The sequence below is a fragment of the Pteropus vampyrus genome, unplaced genomic scaffold, assembly GCF_000151845.1.
Source record: "Pteropus vampyrus isolate Shadow unplaced genomic scaffold, Pvam_2.0 Scaffold461, whole genome shotgun sequence".
In the NCBI taxonomy this organism is placed as follows: Eukaryota; Metazoa; Chordata; class Mammalia; order Chiroptera; family Pteropodidae; genus Pteropus; species Pteropus vampyrus.
The window spans coordinates 1305071-1324964 of record NW_011889242.1 but is presented as its reverse complement, the minus strand read 5'-3'; the positions used below and the strand labels follow the sequence as shown (position 1 = coordinate 1324964).

Here is a 19894-nt window from a genome sequence, read left to right as displayed (position 1 = left end):
AGCCAATTAAAGAATGAAGAAAAGAATGAAGCTGAAAATAATATAGTTGAAGACTTACTGCCATCCTAAGTATATACTGTAGAGAAACTCATATGTGTATAAAGTGTTCAAATCAGCATTGTTTATTTATATCAATAAAATGATGGAAACAAACTTCATGCCAAACAAGAGATAGACAGTGATATGTATTCATCCGTGGAAATCTATACAGCAGTGAAAATGAATGAGCCATAGATACATGCATCCACATGTATAAACTCACAATGGTGAGAGAAAAAAATTGTAGACTACAGAATGGAGTAATAATTTATATCTGATTTAGAAACAACCAAATTAACTGCCCTGTTTAGAGACATATTATACATATGTAGGAAAGTTTAGAGCAAATGGTAACCACGACATTTTGGATGGCAGTTACCCTTGGGTGGAAAGAGAAAAGAAGATACTGGGGGAAGAACAATCGATTTGGTAAACCTTAAGCTGGGTAAACAATATGTTTACAATATGAATATCATCATATTTGTATCTTTTTGTACCTCTGAAGTATTTACAATTTTTAAAAATGTTCCTCTTCCACATGTACATATGTACTTTGTTCCATGAAAAATCAAGATGCAGAGAGAACAGGGTTGTAGAGTATGTTGTTTGTATATGACAACTATGTTTTTAAAAAAAAATACTCATATTTCTGAGTAGAATACTTCTCGAAGTATTCATTATAGGAACTGCTGGGAAGCACTGGATAGGAGGGGAAAGAAGAGGGAATGAGACTTAAGTTTACCCTTTTAAATTTGTATTTGGTACCATGTCCACGTATTATCTTTCCAAACAACAAATTTAACTTCTGTTCTTAACCCAATGTTCTAGTAGGTAAGCGTTAAAAAATAGAAGGGAAAAATGAAGAAGGAAATTACTGAAGTGACAAGAATCCTAAAATCCTAGTATTAGGAGGGTGGGTTCCAAGGTCATGCCCTTTGCAGACTTCCTCCTGCCACACGGGACAGTGGTCCGATCCTTCCAGTTTTCCGTGAAAGGCTCTTCTGCCTTCTTATAACTTGAACCTACTAGTAAGTCCACTATTTCTTTCACAAGACTGTCCTTGGCTGTCATACCATAGCCAGCTAACCTACCCACTTCAACTATCAGGTCCCTACTGACTATAGCTGACTGTCCACAATTTCTGATGTGCCTTCAGGCAGAAGCTGCTGCAGTTAGATCTGACCAAATCCAAGCCCCTGTGTGGGCCAGTCTTTGTGGTTTGTTCCCACCCAAGAGGGCACTTATTAGCTACCTCTCCGCAGGGTTCTGTCAGACTTCTGGACGGGCTCCAGTTTAGTGAGTGGAGCTACCAATCTCCCCTTACTACTTGCCACTATAGTCCTGATTTGTTCCACCGAGCCCTTAGGTGTGGATGTCCCTAAGCTCTGTACTACGTCTGTCTCCCTTTAGCAGTGCTGCAGGGCTCTGTCCTGATGGCCGGCCAGCCGGCCCTGGAGAACACCCGCTCCCCTGCTCAGGGTCCCTGCAGGACAGCAGCCCACCTTCCTTGGGGTGGCATCTACTTTCTGAGCTGAACACTGGCCCTTCGCTGTCCTGGCTGGGCTCCTGGTGAGCGGGCTTTGAGCGGGCCCAGGGTGTCAAGGCCAATCTGTTCTGCCTTGTGAGCAGAAGTGATGTGGAAGGAGCCTCAGGTCTGGAAGGAGCGGGGAGAACAGGTGTCAGCTCCTGTCCTTCCCGGGGGGCCACCACCACCCTGGAGTCGAGAGCAGGGCTACTGTCACATGCACCTGGGTGGGGTGTCCTTACTGAAATTCAGATTTTCATGAGTGACTATTTCTCTGCTTACTATATTTCTTTAAAATAATTTTCACTAGTTTTGTTTCCCTAGGGAGAAAGTCCCCAATGTGCCATTCCACTCAAGCACACTTCTTAAGGGAGAAATTTTATATTTAGTTGAAAAAAATCAGTTGCTCTGTTTCTTTTGTCGCACAAGGTCCCGCCTGGGTTTAATGATCCATCAGTTCTCTTCTGGTCCTAAATATGCAGGAGCTGATGTCTGAGATGGTCATTTTCTTCAAATCACTGCAGACACTTAATATAGATGTCTCTATTCCCTATGCTACTTTCATAATCTAGAACACAACAGTCTCAGATTAAATGATAAAAGGTGACAGGTTAATACATGTATACTCAGCTTATTTTATGTACATTTCTAGAAGTGGGTTCAAATATAACCCAAGTATGAAAATAAACTCATCTATCCACCAAATTACATAGAAATTAGTCAGGGTTCACATCCAAGCCTTGGAGCAAAAACTGAATGATACCAAATGTAAAAAACTGCTCTAGAGAGAGTAATAAGAATGCATCCGTCCTGTATACCTAGAATATTACTTTTCCAATATTCTCTTTTACCTACCACTAAGAAAGGCAATAATTTATTTTAAGTAAAAGGAAATAACAGTAATTCACTGAGTAGATGTCAAGTGACAGGCTCTCTTCCTCAACTGCAGGAGGCACGAGACAAGTCCCCTCCCTTCCTAGTGAGCCCACACAACAGAGCTGGGAAGCGACGAACAAGCAGCAGAGATGCACACAGTGTGCTGGGAAGAGCAGAGAAGAGGGGCTACTAAACTGTTAATAAAGGATGAGAGAGCATCCATTAGGAGAACTATCCATTGATCATGTCAGGAGGAAAAGACAGCCAGAAACACAGCTGCACATAAGAGCATGGGGCGCTAGAGGGATGACAGTCGTGGGACTGGAGAAACGAAGACTAAGAGGACAGGGACATGATGGGACAGTGGGTGGAACTATGGAGTCTGACAGTGAGAAGTTGGTATGTTTCCCCTGGACAAACAGAATCACAATACATCACAGAAAGTACCTGCAGGCCCAGTGGAAAGCCAGGAGAGAATGAAGGCAGATGCAAGTCCCCCTCTGGCTAGGACAGGGAGGCAGAGGGCGACCAATCAGATACAAATGGACACGTTTACGCTAATGCACAATAAGCGGGGTGTTCGGGGTGTCTCCCAAGGTTAGGTTCAGAAACCATATGAATGGCGACAGCAAAAACCATGGTGACTAAAAGAACAAATAGCGCAGTTCCTAACAAGCTGTGGACCCCTGCCAGAACCAGCTCCAGCTAAAATATGCAACCTATAAATCCCCAAGCCCCTGCCAGAGTCGCCCCAGCCACCAGCCAAAATGAACTACCTATGAATGCAAGCAGGCGCCAAAGCCCCTCTAGTTTTTCCTTTCCTTGAGCTTCAGCTCACAGGCCTGGGAAAAGATATCCAGACAAGCGAGCCTGCAGTGAATCAACTACATCCTGGGTGCCCTGCTCCAGACAACACCAAAGAAAACTCAAGCTTCTTGCCAGTCTACATAGCTGTTTAAAAGCACCAGCTGCCTTGCTCTTTACAACCCGATAAAAGCCCACACCCCTTACACTTTGGAGCCAGCGTTACTCTTAATGTTCGGCCCCTTTCCTTGCTCAGAAACTGAATAAACCTTTTATTTTACTCCCTAACTGAATTCTTTCACACCCTGTGGTACTGGCACTGTAACATTTTGGTGGCCCGTATGGGGACACCCCTTGCTCTGGACCCTGCTGGGTCTGCGGGACAATCTCCTCATCACGTCATCAGCAACAGGTAGTCGGTAAGGCCCCCTGAATCTCGGGACTAACCACTCTCGAAATCGAAAGTGGAGTTTCTTTCTTGCCTCTCGGGAAAATCCTGTCCATCTTCCTCTGTGTTGGTCTAATTTTCCAATTTGAGGACACCTGAATCTTGGATTTTAGATCTCCCTAGGTTGTTCAATAGAGGGATGCTGAACTCTGGCTGTTCGGCATGACTCTGTCCCTGAGAAGTCCTCCTCTTTCCTTTCTTCTAGTTTTTATCATGGGCAATTCTCAGTCATCCCAGCCAAGGACTCCCCATTGGGATGTCTTTTTAAATACCTGAAGGCTCTGGTGCTTACTGACCTTAAACCTAAATGTTTGCTCTTTCACACTGCAATGTAAGCTTGGTGACCAGGAGGTCTGGCTCAAGGATGGCTCTTTCAATAACATTATTCTCCAGCTTGACCTCTATTGCCGCTGCCCTGGCAAATGGTCTGAGATTCCCTATGTTCAGACTTACTTTCTCCTTTTTCAGGATTCTAAACTCTAAGCCTCTTGTCGCATTCCTCTTCTCACCCCTTCTTCTGTCACTCCCTCCCCTCCTGCCAACACTGAAGACCCTCCACTCTCTGCTCCCCCCGCCCACCGATCTCCCACCATGCCGTTTCCCCACACCCGCCAGCGCCCCCTCCTTCCCTTCCACCTACTTCTCCTTCCCCTCCCTGCCTCCTTCCCTTGGCCACACTCAGTCCCGCCATACTTTCCAGGAAGCCCTTAACCCGGCTCGCCAACTCCCCTCGCTGGAGGCTGCCGGGCCGGAGGGACTCATCCGGTTCGTGCCCCCTTTTCAATGTCTGATTCGTTTCAGATCCAAATTAAACAAGGTAATTTTTCAGCGAATTTTTCAGTGAACACCTCACTCTCTCCCACAGGTTCTCATGGAGAGACAACACAATATTTTCTCTACCTGCACTAACATGGAAGAACATAAGCAAATCCAGGTTAAGGCCAGAGAGTACAGAGATGACCTTAACCGGCGGCGGCCAGCTGCTTAGGTCACTGGTGCTATAGCTGCCCCTGGGCAGGACTCCAGCTGGGACCACCAGGCTGGGTCCTCTGACTGCTGAAGGAGGGACCGTGTCATCCTGTCTTCTTGAAGGTCTGAGACAGCCTACTATGAAGCCTGTCAATTACGACAACATTAAGGAGCTCTCAGGCCCGGTGATTCTGCACAGCTAGGCCCGCGAGAGAGGGAACCTGCTCTTGTAGAGCACCGAGCGCCTCGGCAAGACGAATCACCTGCTGTGTGAGTTCTAAGGAGAACTGTCTGATGGTAAAAATGGAATTAAGGAGTCCAGCTGTGCCTGTGCCTGTGCCTGTGCCTGTGCCCACCCCCCAGCTAGGATGCCAAGAACAACTAAAATGATACAGGGACCTCTTTTTATTCATGGAGAATGGCCTAACATAGGTAAGGGGATGGAGTCAATGAGAAGGGTGAGCTTGGGAACAACATGGGCTAAAGTGCACGTTCCTGTCCAGTTGGCGGGCAGACGTAAGTAGGCACTGGTACCACAAAGAAATAAGGGTGGTTTGTGGAATTTAAACAAGTATCAATAGAAATATTAAAATGAGGTTTGCCAAGTCTGAAGGAGGAGTGTCTCATACCTCACAGTACTGAACATACCACGCTACTGAAGTACCAGCAAGGGGAGGGATTTACGCAACCGCAGGAGGAACTGTGGATGACTTACAGGCCCAACTAAATGAAGGACTAGAGGGATTCCAGCCGACATCATGGTGTGACAGAGTCTGGAATTTTCTGTGTGCACCACAGGTGCTCAGGGGTGGCAGCTAAGTCAGTGGGCATCTAGGTACAGTTCTAAAGCTCAGGTGGGGCAGGGGCGAAAGGCACGGATTCTGGCCCATGAATGTCGCTGAGCCCGAGAGGAGCTGAGGCCGTACAGCAGGAACCCGCAGAGGGCGGCGGAAGGCCGACTGACTATCAATGAGCATCCACAATGACATCGCAGACAGAGAATGAAAGGGACTAGAAAGTGAACCTCTGATTTGAAAGCCTGGTTGGGTCAAGGTAATATAAGCATATACTAAAACGTAATAACAAGTAAAACCTGGAGTACGCTGGCAACTGTGAACATCTGAAAAGCATTCGAAATCCCTTTAGGGCGAATCCCGAAGAAAAAGGGACCTTTTTTTATGAGTTTAAAGTTGGTATTACCTATTCTGAAATAACCATCTTCTAATCGTTTGTCTTTGGTTTCTTTGCTTAGTTCCAAACCTTCACTCTAAAATAGAACAAAAACATGAATTTCATAAATAATTACTTCTATTCAAAACAAAGCTAAGTTACTACTATACCTTAATATAAAAATGGCGTTTGTGGCAGATATTTATGAAAAAAGAAAATGTTATCTCAGTCTTGAACCTTAACAGGCTTATCAATATGACTGTTCATATATCTACCTTGTCTGAATCTGTATATAATCTTTAGAAATTTAAATTAGAAATTTTAAATTTCAAATAATTTTAAATTTAAATCAATATAACAGAATACTATTTTCTATTAAAAATATACACAATCACCTCATGCACAAGAACATGAGTCTACTAGTATTAATCTTGAGGAAAATTAAGGAGAAAAAATAGTCATACCTTAAAAGGCAAAACTTCCACAGTTGTGTTTAGCAGAATATCTCCTGGATGTTCTTGGTTGCCACTATGGAACAAATAACTGGAAATAAAACCATGGAAATACAAGTCAGACTAGACTGCAAAGATTCAAGAAGGTAGCCTTACCTCAGAGGAAGCTTTCTACACATGCTGACAACCTAGAATTTGTAGCAGGTGTATGTCATGCTCTGAACAGTTGTGGGCAACTAAAAAACTGAAAGATGTAACCTTTGCGCGATATGTTAATTCCTTCTGTCAGAAAAGGCATGTCTACTGCTTAACATAATAATGAACTAAAAAGATTAAAAATATAAGGACAGTTTTATGCTGCTGTTTACACTACTTTAGATATATAAACCTCCTGGCAGGAATAACGAGACGGCGTTACAATACCACTGTGTCTTGTATCAGAAAATTTCCACCAGGGCAGCCACGAGTCATGGAAAATTCAAAGACTAGTTTTATCCAATATGAGAAAGTATCAGTAGAGTAAAAACAAATTAACCAATTCCAAATATCTGAATAATTCCATTCGTCAATGTTAACAAATATTTGACTATTGACTGATTACACGATACCCTGGGATGAATCTAAAATAGTCCCTGGTTATGAGTATAATGTGCTGATACCCTGAAAACTGGCATGTGTGGGGGAGGGTGGAAACTAGATAGGGCATACAAAGCATATCTATATCTAAACCTAAAACTTAAGTTTAGTTACGTTACATTGTTAAATGTTTATGTTTAGGAGTCAGAAAGACCTGCATCCAAGTCCTGGTCTCTCATTTACTAGAATTTGCACCTTTAGCAAGTTGCATTTTCACCTTTAGGCAAGTTTAGCTTTCTCAGCTTGAGTTTCCTCTATACAATGCAGATATTCCTGGCCTCACAGGACTGTACCAAGGGGTCTATGAGAACTGACAGAATACCTTGCATAGCAAAAATACTCAGCAAGTAACAGTTATAGTATGGTTCTGAGAGTTACAGTATTGTGCTGGTGGGCAGAAACCACCTGTGATGAGGACCTGCTTTCCCAATGTCGCATGGGTCAGGAGGCACTAAAGAGAAGGTCCTTCTAAGCTACACCAAAAATTACTTTCAGCACTTTCACCAAGACACTTCTTTTTAGGACGCCCTTGCCTTGAAACGCTGCTTCACGTAACCATGGGCCATTCAACATCTCACCTATAGATGCAAAAACAGGGGTGGGGGAGCCACCTTTAAGAAAAGAGCCCATGGATATAATCTGTTTTATATGGATTGATTCAGAGGTGTTCACTCTATGATGATTTATAGTGAAAAATTCAATACCACTTAAAAAGTTTAACATTAAAAGTAAATGATGGTAGAGCCTTGCAGTAGAGTGAGATACTGTACCACCACTAAAATGTTTACGAATCACTTATGACAGAGTATGATGAAAATGTCAACTACAAAATTACATGTAGACCATAATCTCAAAGTAGAGAGTGTACAGAACTACCAAGAAAAAGCTGTGCCAGTATAGTAACAGTGGTGTCCTTGGGGTTGTGATTTGTTTTCCCTAATTTCTCATACTTTTAGATTTCTGTATAATGAACACATATCATGTTACACAGTCAGAAAATACTTTTCCTAACACTTCATTTCCGTGTTGATAGGGACAACTTCTGCCTTCCCCCTTCAGCAAATGGCTGGCTTACTGTGGAAACCAAACAGTGATTCCCTTGCTCTGTCCTAGGGTGGGTGGTTCTATCCATGAACTCTAAGAACATCCACAAACACTATGATTTTAGAACTATGTGCTCAGCAGGGGCATGTAAATATTACTTTACAGTTTATTATAAATGTATTTGTTGGTAAGAAATTTGATCTCCAATATGGGAGTTTTTAGGTAGGTTCTTCAATAGAATTATCTTCATTTGCTAAAAATAAACTAATAAACATGGGTTGAGGTTATTCAAGTTTAATAGGTGAAAATAATAACTGTGGTAAACAATATCTCAAAATGCAGATTATCGCTATATAGTATAAAAGTGAACATGAAATAACAAAACAAATATTACACATACTTTGTACTCATATAAGTACAAAATATTACTCAAAAGTATTTTTGTTTTTCCAGTGATGTTCCCATCACTGGAAATATTTTTATACTTAAATTCCTCTTTAGAATCAGTTTAGAGCAACAAAAGAAAATTAGTAACATTACATTATAGCTATGCATTGTTTCTGACCACCTTCAATAGAATCTGGCAGATTCTAAAGCCAAATGGCCCTCACATGAGGACACAAATACAATAAGCCACAGGCCAGAGAATTAAATTCTCTTCTAAGGATCACATGTAATAAGCCACAGGCAGTCTGGGGAACACAGCCAAAACTGAGCAAAGGCTGAAGGAATCATGACTGCTAAATAAAAAACAGTGAGAAAGAATCCTAAACCTTGTAAAATGAACATGAATGTTGAAAAACATAAAAGGGTTGTGAATTCCCCCATGTTGTACTAAAAGTCTGCAAAACCATTGTCTAGAAATAGTCAGAGCCTATTAAATTTAGCATTTCAACCAAACTGCTGCGCAGTCGACTGGCTCTCATTCAAATCTTAGGGGATATTTATTCTAGGACAGGGATGTGAAAACAAATTTGAGATTTTGAGGGAGAGTTCTACATAAAAGTATTAAAAACTATATTAAATATATGTTCAGAAATACTAACGTAATTTATTGAACATGATAAATACTGATATTATATCTGGAAACAACACACCTATTTTATTACTGAGTTGTAGGAAATGTATTTTATAACCCAACATTTGGGACCCACTGTTTCCTGACATGTGTTTTACACACAAAAATTCCAGCATAATTCACATGAATAAGAGGCCTGAATTGTAAGATCGAATGTATTCAATAATCACCTACCTTTCTACATTGACTGGCTTATCAAATTTAAATAGGATGTAGTCTCCAGCTATCGGGGTTAGAGCCCAGAAGAAGTCCTCCCCTACATATGTTTTCTCCAGTGTGTGTCCTTGGTAGACCTTCAGAGAAGTAGATACCTCTGCAGGTGGGTTTACATGGATTTTAAGAAGTAATGGTTTCATGTAATCTTTATCCTAGGGAGAGAGACAAGTATACTATTAAAACAACACATAGCTTATTTATACTTAAAGAAGAAGGGCAATGATGATGCATTAAATAACAAATTGTACGTGCATGAGAAAAATCAAATTAAATCACCAACCGTGAGTTTCTGAATTTTCCCTGCTAACGAAGAATGCAGACCAACATGCTGGAAGAGGGAAGGTCTGAAGCGAATTCGCAGATTTGCTTTCTGTCTATCACAATGTTTCTAAATATGAGGGGAAAAAAATCATGTTAGTGTTACATAAAGTGAAATCATGCCCTCATCTGAAAAATGAGAAGTCCTTTAAGGAAATATTGAAAAGGAAATCCAACTTCATCTCGTACTTCCATGTCAAGATTTTTTTAGGGTTCTCTTTGAGGCATTAACAGAATTGCTCCCTACTTGATAAATAGACATGATGCAGAAATTAAAAATAAGCACATCTAAGGGAAGAGTTAGGATTTAACTTCCACCATCTTTCGAGATGTCAATATAGATTTGACTTTTAATATTAAAATGCACAGACTATAAACCAGAGGTTTGGTTCAAATAGACAAAATATACAAAGATAATATAAAGAAGAATTTGCAAATAATAAAAGGCACATTTTGTTGCATGAAAGCAATCTGAAAATGTGAGACAATAACTTGACTACAAGCAAGTAGATGTTACTAAAAGTTCCATAGATAAATCCATCCCAGCACAGTTAGGGGACACTTCTGTTTCTACTCAAAGTCCTTCAGGGCCCAGACTTCAGATCACAACCTGCCCTCACACTTGGCCACAGAGTGTGAAACCTATGATGCCAGCAGGCTCTCGATGGGCATTAGTTCGCTTCTTCAAGAAAGCCATGGCTGGCTGCTTGTCCTTTGATAAACTCTTTTCATTCTCAATGAATTTTTATATTTTAGGCCAAGAACATATTGAAAAAGACACATTTATAAGACATTTCCACTTTGAAAGACCTCCAATAATTTACTATGTGTTAAAAGGCCTGATTTTTCTTAAGAGGTTTTACTTCATTAGCATTATTGCTAACACTAGAACAGAGGTGGAGCAGTATATTTTATTCACACAAATTCAACTACTCAAGTGGAAGGAGGGGAAGGGAAAGGAAGGGAGGGAGAGTAAAGGAGAAGAGCAAAGGGAGCAGAGAAGAAAAGAAAACTGGGACTTGAGACAAAGCCCATCCTCAGCAGCAATGGACACATGTGGGCCTGAGGGCCGGGGGACAACCTTTGGAGAATGTGGGGGTGCTCTGAAGAGAACCAGACCCGTCGGAGATGGCTCTGGGTGCCAGCAGGTATGTGGTGACAGCTTCCTCTACTTCCTAGTGAAAGCAACTAGAGATTTATAGGCCATGGAAAACTGTGGCCTTAGCAAGAGTGAAAGACAGAACTGTCCAAAGAGTCATGTACTAATATTTAGGGGTGATTTAAAGGGTTTTTGTGGTTTTAATTTTTACTGTCAGTTTTTCACCTCACGGGCTCATTTTTAGAACCTAACCATATATTAAACTGCATAGAACCAATTCAGTGCAAGTGTACTTCAGGAGTATAAAGAGGACATTATCTTTCTTGTGTCCTACAATAAAAATTCCTATAAATCGCAAAGAAAATACAGGTAAGGGCTTATATCACTAAAATGAGTTGTTCGAACCAATTTATATGTTCTATTGTTGAAAAGTAGATAATTCTATTTCACTGTATTCCATGATTTTCTCTAAGAAATTGGTTTTTAAAAAAATGAAGGCAACAATAGCTTATAGACCCAGAAGATAGCGTTCTAAAAACTAACTGGCAGGTAGGATGACAAAACTATTCTAGGGAATACAAGGTCATGAAGTCAAATTAAGTTGTTTATTTGTTAAAATAAATGTTAAGTCAACCCTAGAATGACATATGCTTATATTTCCTTGTTGTTACATGTCAAAATTGACTTAATTTTTAAGAATGTGTACATTCTTATTTCATGTATGCTTATACCGAATAAATGTTTTTTTAAGAGGTACAATTCTAATTGGACAAGGAAAACATACCTAATTCATTTTTGTATTAAGATTACTATGGAAATAACTTGATATTTGAATAATCAAAGCAAAAATCATCATTCACTTACTTACCTCCCTGCCAAAGGTCAGCATATTAGTATCAATACTGGTTTCTTCCAAGTAATGCACTGAAAGGTACTTCTTTGACTTGCCATTGTTTTAGAATAAAATATTACTGTTCTATTTTATTGCTTATTTCCAAATGTGTTAGGGACTGATACTGACCGTAAAGTATTTTAAAACAGAAGAGCTGACAAAGAATAGGAAGAAAACTGAAACACTCCCCAACACTGGACAGATGTGACCAGCCCCTGTGGCTGACAGTAATGGGACAGCAAGGCTAAGATACAGCAGGCATTACCAGCAGTACGGAGAAAGGTGGGCTTCATTGATTTATAAGATTTTCCCACTGCTATTTAATACAAGTTCCTCCGATATGAAAACTTTTTATTGGCTCAAGAAAGAAGGCAAGCACTTCAGTCAGTGAGTGGAAACACCTATTTTACTGTTCATTTACAAAATTTGGCTCCCTAAAAGTCAGTTTCACGAAATACTGAAAAGAGGCTTCTTCCATGCTCGTAAGAAATTAACTTACTGCATCTTTTTCAGGGTTGCAGACTTTCACCCAGAGAATATGGTCTAAGAGCCAGTCAATAGGCTTATCCTTATAGAACATAAATATGAATTCCACAATCAGAGTGAGGTCTGGCGCTTGAAACATTTTACCTGAAAAGATATTCTCAGTCAATAGCTGTAACAAAGAAACGGGCATGAGTGGAGCTTCAGTGAGACCTACACGACACATGTGCTAAATCTTGTGCTTTCAGCTATAAATCATCATGAATAATGTCCCCCACCTGTCTGATCAAAAACAAACCAACGTGCTTTAGCCAAACACCGAACTGTTCCCTGGGTATAAATGGAAGTACAGAAGTCCTGATTTTCTGTTTCAAACTCATCATCCAACTTCTGGCTCAAAGGGTTCAAGAAGCAAGCCAGAGACTTTTCCTTCATGTCTTAAGATTTTTCTCATAAAAAAGAAACTTAAGAGGTTTAGGAAAAAAAAAACAAAAACTTTTCTGTCTTTACTTAAACCATCTAAAGATGTTTTCTGACTCTTAAGTTCAAGATAAATGATGAGATTAAAGGTCTAGTCTTGAACACTCAAAGATTTAAAGGGCTACAGGAAGTGAAATGTTATCCTCTGGGTGTTTTTTAAGACCTGTACATTTCCTTCAGTTTTTCAACTTTAAACATATTCTCCTCAGTTGGATAATTTAGGAATTTTAGTTAAAACTTTTAAAATGAGCACTCTGACTAGTCTTTATTAACTAATAAAAGCAACAGATAAACTTACAAATCAATGACTAAACAGGAACTTCATGGGCTGCATCAAATACCAGGAATTCATATTAGAAAAGTGTTGGTGAGGTTTGGGGTTCTTTTTAAAAGAATCCCACTCTTGCAAGAGCACTGGGCTATAAAAGAGGAACTGAAGGGTCAGAGAAGAGCCCAGACGCGCACAGCAGGACCAGGGCTGGCTCCATGTGGGGACATAAGGGGACAGCAGAGCTGCCTTGTAGCACTCCTCAGTAAACACTACCACCTCAGAAACTTCCAAATCCTACTTAGGTCCACCTCCGTCATTTCAGACATGGAAGCTTACCTAAGCTAGATTTCCTCAAAGGCAATCCACTTTCAGAGAATAAAGACAATTTTGAGGTTAAAAAAAAAAAAAATTAGTTTAAGATCCCAAGAGTCACAGTTATTTCTGAAAAGTAGATAAATCTGACATTTTCTTACCAATGAAGCCCAGCTGGGAGAACTCAAGTATCATCCATTCCTCAGAAGGAAGTTGAAGGGCAAAATTTTTTATAGTGTTAAAGTAATTCTGTTTGACAATAATATCATCTTCGAGCTAGGAAAAGTTGAACAATCACATTAATAGATCAGGAAGGTTTAGATAGATTATATTATAAAGAAATTCAAGCACACTTTATAATGAAAATCAAGAAAACAATGGTCAAAAATGATGAAAATACAAAGTTAAATTTTATTAAAAGGAAATGAGGAAAATAAAATGGAAGACGCACATGGCAAGTCGGTTGGGCTGCCCCTCTCACAATGGGGAATGACACTGCCACCCCGTGGCCACTCTTGTGTGGTCCCTTATAATGCCCAACATGATTTCACACTAGTCTTTTTCTTTGCAAAGAAAGAGAGTTTTTGCAGGCCTTTTACATTTTTTTGCTTTTTATATAATACACATACCAAGTCAAAGAGAAAATTAAAAAAAAAAGGCTAGTGGCCTTCCTTCTCTGTCCTCCAGCCACCCAACACCGGTATGGGCACGCAGCACTCATGGACGCACCGAGGGCTCCCACTTAAATCTACATTTTTATTTTTTAAAAAGGGATCATACTATAAAACTTTATTTTCCTCTTAAAATAGCATGACTATCTTCCCAGGTTAATAAATATATATTTGAACCATTCTTTTTAATAGGTGCACAATGTTCCACACTACCAACACACAATGCGTTCAACTCTGCCCTGCTCACAGGCAAACATCCAGGTCGTTTCTCATTTTTTGTCAGTGCAAACAATGCTGCAATAATATGCTTATACTTCTGTACTAGTGCTTTTCACTTCTGCAGGAGATTCCTAAAAGTTCCATTTTTATATTTTAAAAGATATTTTCAGAATACTTAAAAAGTGTAGCAGTTCATGGAGTGCCAGTAACCCCATGTGCTCCGCCAGTACCATGTGTTACTATGCTTGGGATTTTTATTAGTTTAACAGGGAGCTGACAGAGCAGTGATGATGAATGTATGCAAAGGCCTCCTCCCAGAATCTCCTTTCATAAAATTTTAAAGTCACAGGATGATTTAAGATCCTAAAAAAACCTTTTCTTAATTTCATATTATTTCTAATTACCTTCTAAGTAATTTTCACTTATTTTAGTATTTAGATTTTTCATGTGTTTAAGTCCTATAAGCTTTCTTCTTCCTATCTGTGAAGAAACAGTAGTTATTTGGAAAGATATGATATTGACTCACCAAATATTTACTGAGCTTTTATGTTCCAAACACTGCACTAAATCCTGGGACTACATCAGTGAACAGAAAAGACATATCTTTCAGGGAAGCTGAAGGGAAAACTAGACAACGTGGAGAGCTATGCTGGCACCTCAACTTGCTTTCTGAAAGAGGGAGTCCCTTTGCTCAAACCTAAACATTTATTGCATATGACCCCGAGGAAGGATGACATTAGATAATTCCAAATTTTTCCAATAAGTAAATTCAAAAAACAAGTTTGGGGTGAATTTAAATACATAAAGATGTAAATACTATAGTCAAATACCTACTTAAAATTAGTATACTAATTTTGGATTCCATATATAAATTCATTTTTTTTAATTAAACTAGAAAAACTGCTCTGTTCCACTCTCACATCTCATCAAATAGCTTCACCTTTTAAAAAGTTTTTAAGATAATTGTACATTCATATTGCAGTTGAGAGAGGCTAAGCACTCTTCACCCAGTTTCCCCTAGTATAACATCCTCCAGTATCACTACCGTACAGTAGTATCACAACCAGGAAATTGACTCTGATACAACTCATCAGCCTTGTTCAGATTTTTCCAGCTTTACATGCACTCAGGTGAGTGTGTGTTTAGTTCCATGTGATTGTACCACGTGCCGATTTGGGCCAGCACCACTGTGTCAGGGTACAGAATGTTCCATCGCAAGGATTCTCATACTACTCTGACATCCACAACCACCTCCCTCCCTTCCCTGGCCCCTCCGAGGCCTCTGGTGACCAGTGATCTGTACTTCGATTCTAGAATTCTGTCACTTCAAAAATGCTACATAAATGGAACCACAATTCCCCCAAGATCCAGGATTTCCTGAGCGTCAACGGTCCATTTCGTTTCATTATTTGGTACTCCATGGCATGGATGTGCTGTAGTTTGTTTAACCACTTGCCTGCCAAAGCACTCTTGAGCTGTTTCCAGATTGGGGCTATTATGAATAAAGCTGCTGTGAACCTTCATGTTCAGGTTTTTTAGTGAACATATGTGCTTCTCTGAAACCTGAGTTTTGTCATGGCAAGAGCCACTCAAAAATCTAACATATCTGTTAGTGATTACTAGTACTGCATGAAGCTAAAAACCAAGATGCAAAATACTGTTTTTATAGTACACAAATGTAGTATCAGAAAGAGGTTGATTATAAATGCATTTTTTACTTAAATCTTTTAAAAGAAACCAAAAACGACAGTGGCTACCCAAGGGGGAGGGAGGAAACAGTGACGGGGATGGGGATAAAAGTGAGACTTCTGTGACTGTATCTTGCTTTACATAAGTTCTGATTATGGAATGTTACATTTTTTATAACCAAAAAGAAAGAAAACCCTAAAAACAGGAAACAAACTGAAACAAATGAACCTAGTTTCCTAACAAGATGGCAGCATGGCCATACAGCATAAAGAATTACTTCAACTGACTTTCAAACACAGAATTTTGACGATATAGATATACATCAGGATATATTCTAAGGGGGAAAAAGGCAAAGAAAATTTAAATTGCATTTAGTAGTCTAATTGTCAGCAGTGATACTGGTGGTGTTACTTTGAAACTATTTTAGGCATACTATAGAAAAAAGAATTATGTTATTGTCTATGGCCATGCCACCCTGAACAAGCCCAATCCTATCTGATCTCGGAAGCTAAGCAGGGTCGGGCCTGGTTAGTACTTAGATGGGAGACCACCCAGGAAGACTAGGTGCTGTAGACGTAAAAAATAAGTAAGGGATTATAAACTGACAAGGTCCTTGCAATCTGTGAGGTCAACCAAGGATTGCCTCACCTAAAAAAAAAAAAATTAATAAATAATTATGTTATTAGGACAATGTTAAAAACCAAGACTTTCAATGAAAGAGTAAACATATGTTTAAATTCAAAAACAAGTAAGTAAAAACCCCATAAGCTTACATTTGAAATAGGAATATCAATATAGATGTGATTTTTTTTTTTCTCTGAAAGATAAAATTCTCTTTCCCTTGCTGAAGCAGAGATACCACGATAGCACTGAGCATTAAGCACTGAGACTGTGGTCCCAAATACCATCAGCCTCTCACAGGAACGGGGCTCCTTAGAGACAGAGGACTCCACACCTGGGTGGGACAGGACACATACAAGGTGTGCTAGTCAGTGAAAAAGTGATCGAGGATCACCAGGCTTATGTGGAGAGAGCACAAGAGCTGATATGAAGACTCCCACTGGTCCATGCTGCACTGATGTCAGTATCAACATGAATAATGATTGCAAGGACTGAGGGAAATCAAACATATTTTAAAAATCCACGAGTTCACAAGATACTTTAAAAATGGCCACCACTGGAGACTGCTATGGTACCAACTTTAGAAATTAACAGAGAGAAAGAATTGAGCATTTATTCTGCCTTTCCTTGTGAACTATTTTTCAAGGTAACCAAACAGTTATAGAGGGAAAGCTCTTTATAGAAGAATTCAGCTTATAACAACATTAGAAATTATAGAAACTAGAAAACTGACCTTTCATGAAATAACTTATCTGGGGAAAAATAATCAAAGGACGCTGAAACCACAGGCTGAATGGCTGCTGGGGAGCTTTGGAAAGGAGAGATGAAGCTGACACCACTAAACCTACTGATTACTCAGCATCACTAAAAGCGGGACAAGCAGACAGAATGTGCCTCATTATGTGATACGGTAAGAATTCCACAGCACCTCCTATGAAATGCTTGAATTGAACAGTTTCCAGAAGACACTGTCTTCAATTCCAAGTCAATTCTGCAGAGTAACCTCTGACCCCACTGCCTTTTGAGAAGCAATCATTATAAGTCATGGGTAGGATACACCCACAACATCTGCAACCATGAAGTCACATCCCTAGAATAATTATGAAACTTGGGTGAGATTCCTCTGCTTCCTTGCTCCTCACCTTAATTCTCCCCAAATTTTGCCAGGTGATTTCTATCCTTTATAAACATACCAGACTTGCATCAGACTGAGGCAAATGTGTTTTTCCCACCAATACTTTACAGATCATAATGAATTCACTCAGAGAATTCCATATAATATGAGATTATGTGGAGAATATAAAGCCAACTACTTCCCTTCTGAGGCAGTATTTTTGGACAAACTGGGTAATTTTAAAAATGTTCATTGGATTCACCTTTGAAACAGAAATAACCTAAACGACCAACAATAAGGTCATTATGATAACTTGAATAATGGTATTTCAAGAAGCAATGAAAAATTACGCCAATCTATAATTACTGGCAATACAAAGGTGTCTACGATATGGTAAGTGACAACAAAACAAGCTATAAAACAGTATGTACAGTATGATCCTGTTCTTGTAAAAAAGAGTTGTATTAAATGAATTTATATATGCAAAGCATAAATTGTTAAGAACAATGTCTGACACATGGTAAGCAGGAGATAAAAGCTAGTTCATAGTTGCTGGTGTTATCTTACATACCTGACTGTGCCTGATGGAATTTTTCCTTACCATCCTCTTTCTAAACACCGTCCTCTCCATAATTTCCTAAATATTTACTTTTCCTATATTCACAAAAAACCTTGAAGGTTCCATGAATTCTCTCCTTGGAGAGAAATTTAAAGCAAATTTTAAAAGCGATATAAATATATTTTTAAATTCTCTCTATAAAGTTCTTGACCATAATGTAAATATTTACATATTGGCCGGCCCTAGGATAAACAGCAAGGTTCAACTACATTAATATTTGGGATATATTAAAATAAAGGATTTTAAAATTATTATTTTGAAATTAAAATAAGACTTCTCTACGGTATTTACAGGAAGTGTACTCTCTAAATCTAGGATAGTGATCATGTTTTTATACACACAATTGTTCTACATTGTCACATACAGTGTTATATTCTGACACTCTCATCATTCCCATCTCCTATCCTGGGAAGCAAGGAAGGGTTCGTGCACATTTGGATGCAGCTGGCCTGAGGTAACATGCCACAGGAGACACATATAGTCTGTCTATAATAAGTCCTCCTTCCCATGAGATACCAGGCTTTTTCCTTCTTTCTTCACCCCTCTATCCAAATAGTTGCCCACCATTTCCTTTCTGATTCAGAGACCCAGAGTCTCTTCTTGCCATTCTCATCAAAACATCCTCTGAGGAAAAAACCTAGTGAACATTTTTATACTGACAAAAAATAACTGACAGGCTTGGTGTGCTATATCTCTCAGCGGTGTCTGCATTTCAAATAATGGATAAAGATCTTGAGTTAAAGAGATGAAATTCCAATAGAGAAATTTAAGTTTAAATCATTAAGGAGAATGAGATTTGAAAGAAATAAGAGCTTCCTAGATTATTTAAGATGTCGCCTGCCTACCTGGCTAACTTAAGACCTATCGTCATTATCAACTTATTCTTTGAGCCATGCTGCTAAAACTTGGGTCATTAGAACTAAATGTAAGTTTTATTATCTTCGATATAAATGTAAGTGCATTGCTGCATACAAAAAAAACTATATTACCATAAGACCACTAAAAAAATTATAAGGAAATCCTTCTTTAAAATTTTCCAAATAATTAAATCTTTTTAACAGTGGAGGGAGGAAGGAAGGGAGGGAGGATGAGAGAAGACAGAAGGATGGGACAAAAGGGAGGAGGAGACAGTGAACTGCCCACAATCCAACCACCGAGCGGAGAGCTAGTGTCTGTGCTGGAGCACAGTGCAACCACAGAGCCCCACCCCTGATGACTGGGGCAGATCCTTTGCTCTCTGATGTACTGTTATGATCTTATGGATTTTAGAGGATTTACACTTCCAAAACATCCTGTTTTAATGAAAATATACCCTTGATATTACTTTTTCTTTAAAAGTGTGAAAAACATTAAAAGAAACCCACACTTACCTGAATGTAGTATGTACCCTTCTCCTGAGCATACATCATTAGAAAACAATAATCTAGGTTTTGCTTTGTTCTCCATCTGAAATATTTTCAAAAATAAGTTAGGAATCAGACAAATTTAACAAAATATGATTGGATGTATATTTTATAATATGTATTATGATATGTAACATACAATATTCTATGCCATGTACATATACTGCATATATAGTCAGTACATATCATATATACATGATGTACAAACATACACACACGCGCGCGATATGTATCTAACAGACACAGATATATAAACACACATACATAATACGTCCACTAGGAGAGAGTGAAAGAGAGTCCACTGTTCTCTAGTGAAGCCTTTTTCTAAAAGTATCCCCAACGCTAGTCCTTGACATGTCCTGAGGCAAATGGAGTCTGAGTAAGCCCCAGAAGCAATGCCGACCCTCCTGGAAACACAGTGGTGCTGTATGACAGGCACTGAGACA

At 39.3% G+C, this 19894-nt stretch overlaps 1 protein-coding gene and 1 pseudogene across 1 annotated transcript in view; one reads left to right on the top strand and one right to left on the bottom strand.

Moving 5' to 3' along the window:
- MGAT4A (mannosyl (alpha-1,3-)-glycoprotein beta-1,4-N-acetylglucosaminyltransferase, isozyme A) overlaps positions 1-19894 on the bottom strand; it is a 92348-nt gene that overhangs the window by 4329 nt on the left and 68125 nt on the right. Inside the window, exons 7-13 of the mRNA XM_011381959.2 lie at positions 19416-19491; positions 13274-13388; positions 12066-12196; positions 9538-9645; positions 9216-9409; positions 6296-6374; positions 5862-5928 (exon numbers count right to left, since the gene is read on the bottom strand). Of these exons, the coding sequence (XP_011380261.1) occupies positions 5862-5928; positions 6296-6374; positions 9216-9409; positions 9538-9645; positions 12066-12196; positions 13274-13388; positions 19416-19491 (770 nt within the window). The remainder of the gene's footprint in view (positions 1-5861; positions 5929-6295; positions 6375-9215; positions 9410-9537; positions 9646-12065; positions 12197-13273; positions 13389-19415; positions 19492-19894) is intronic.
- LOC111732459 lies at positions 16149-16267 on the top strand (annotated as a pseudogene).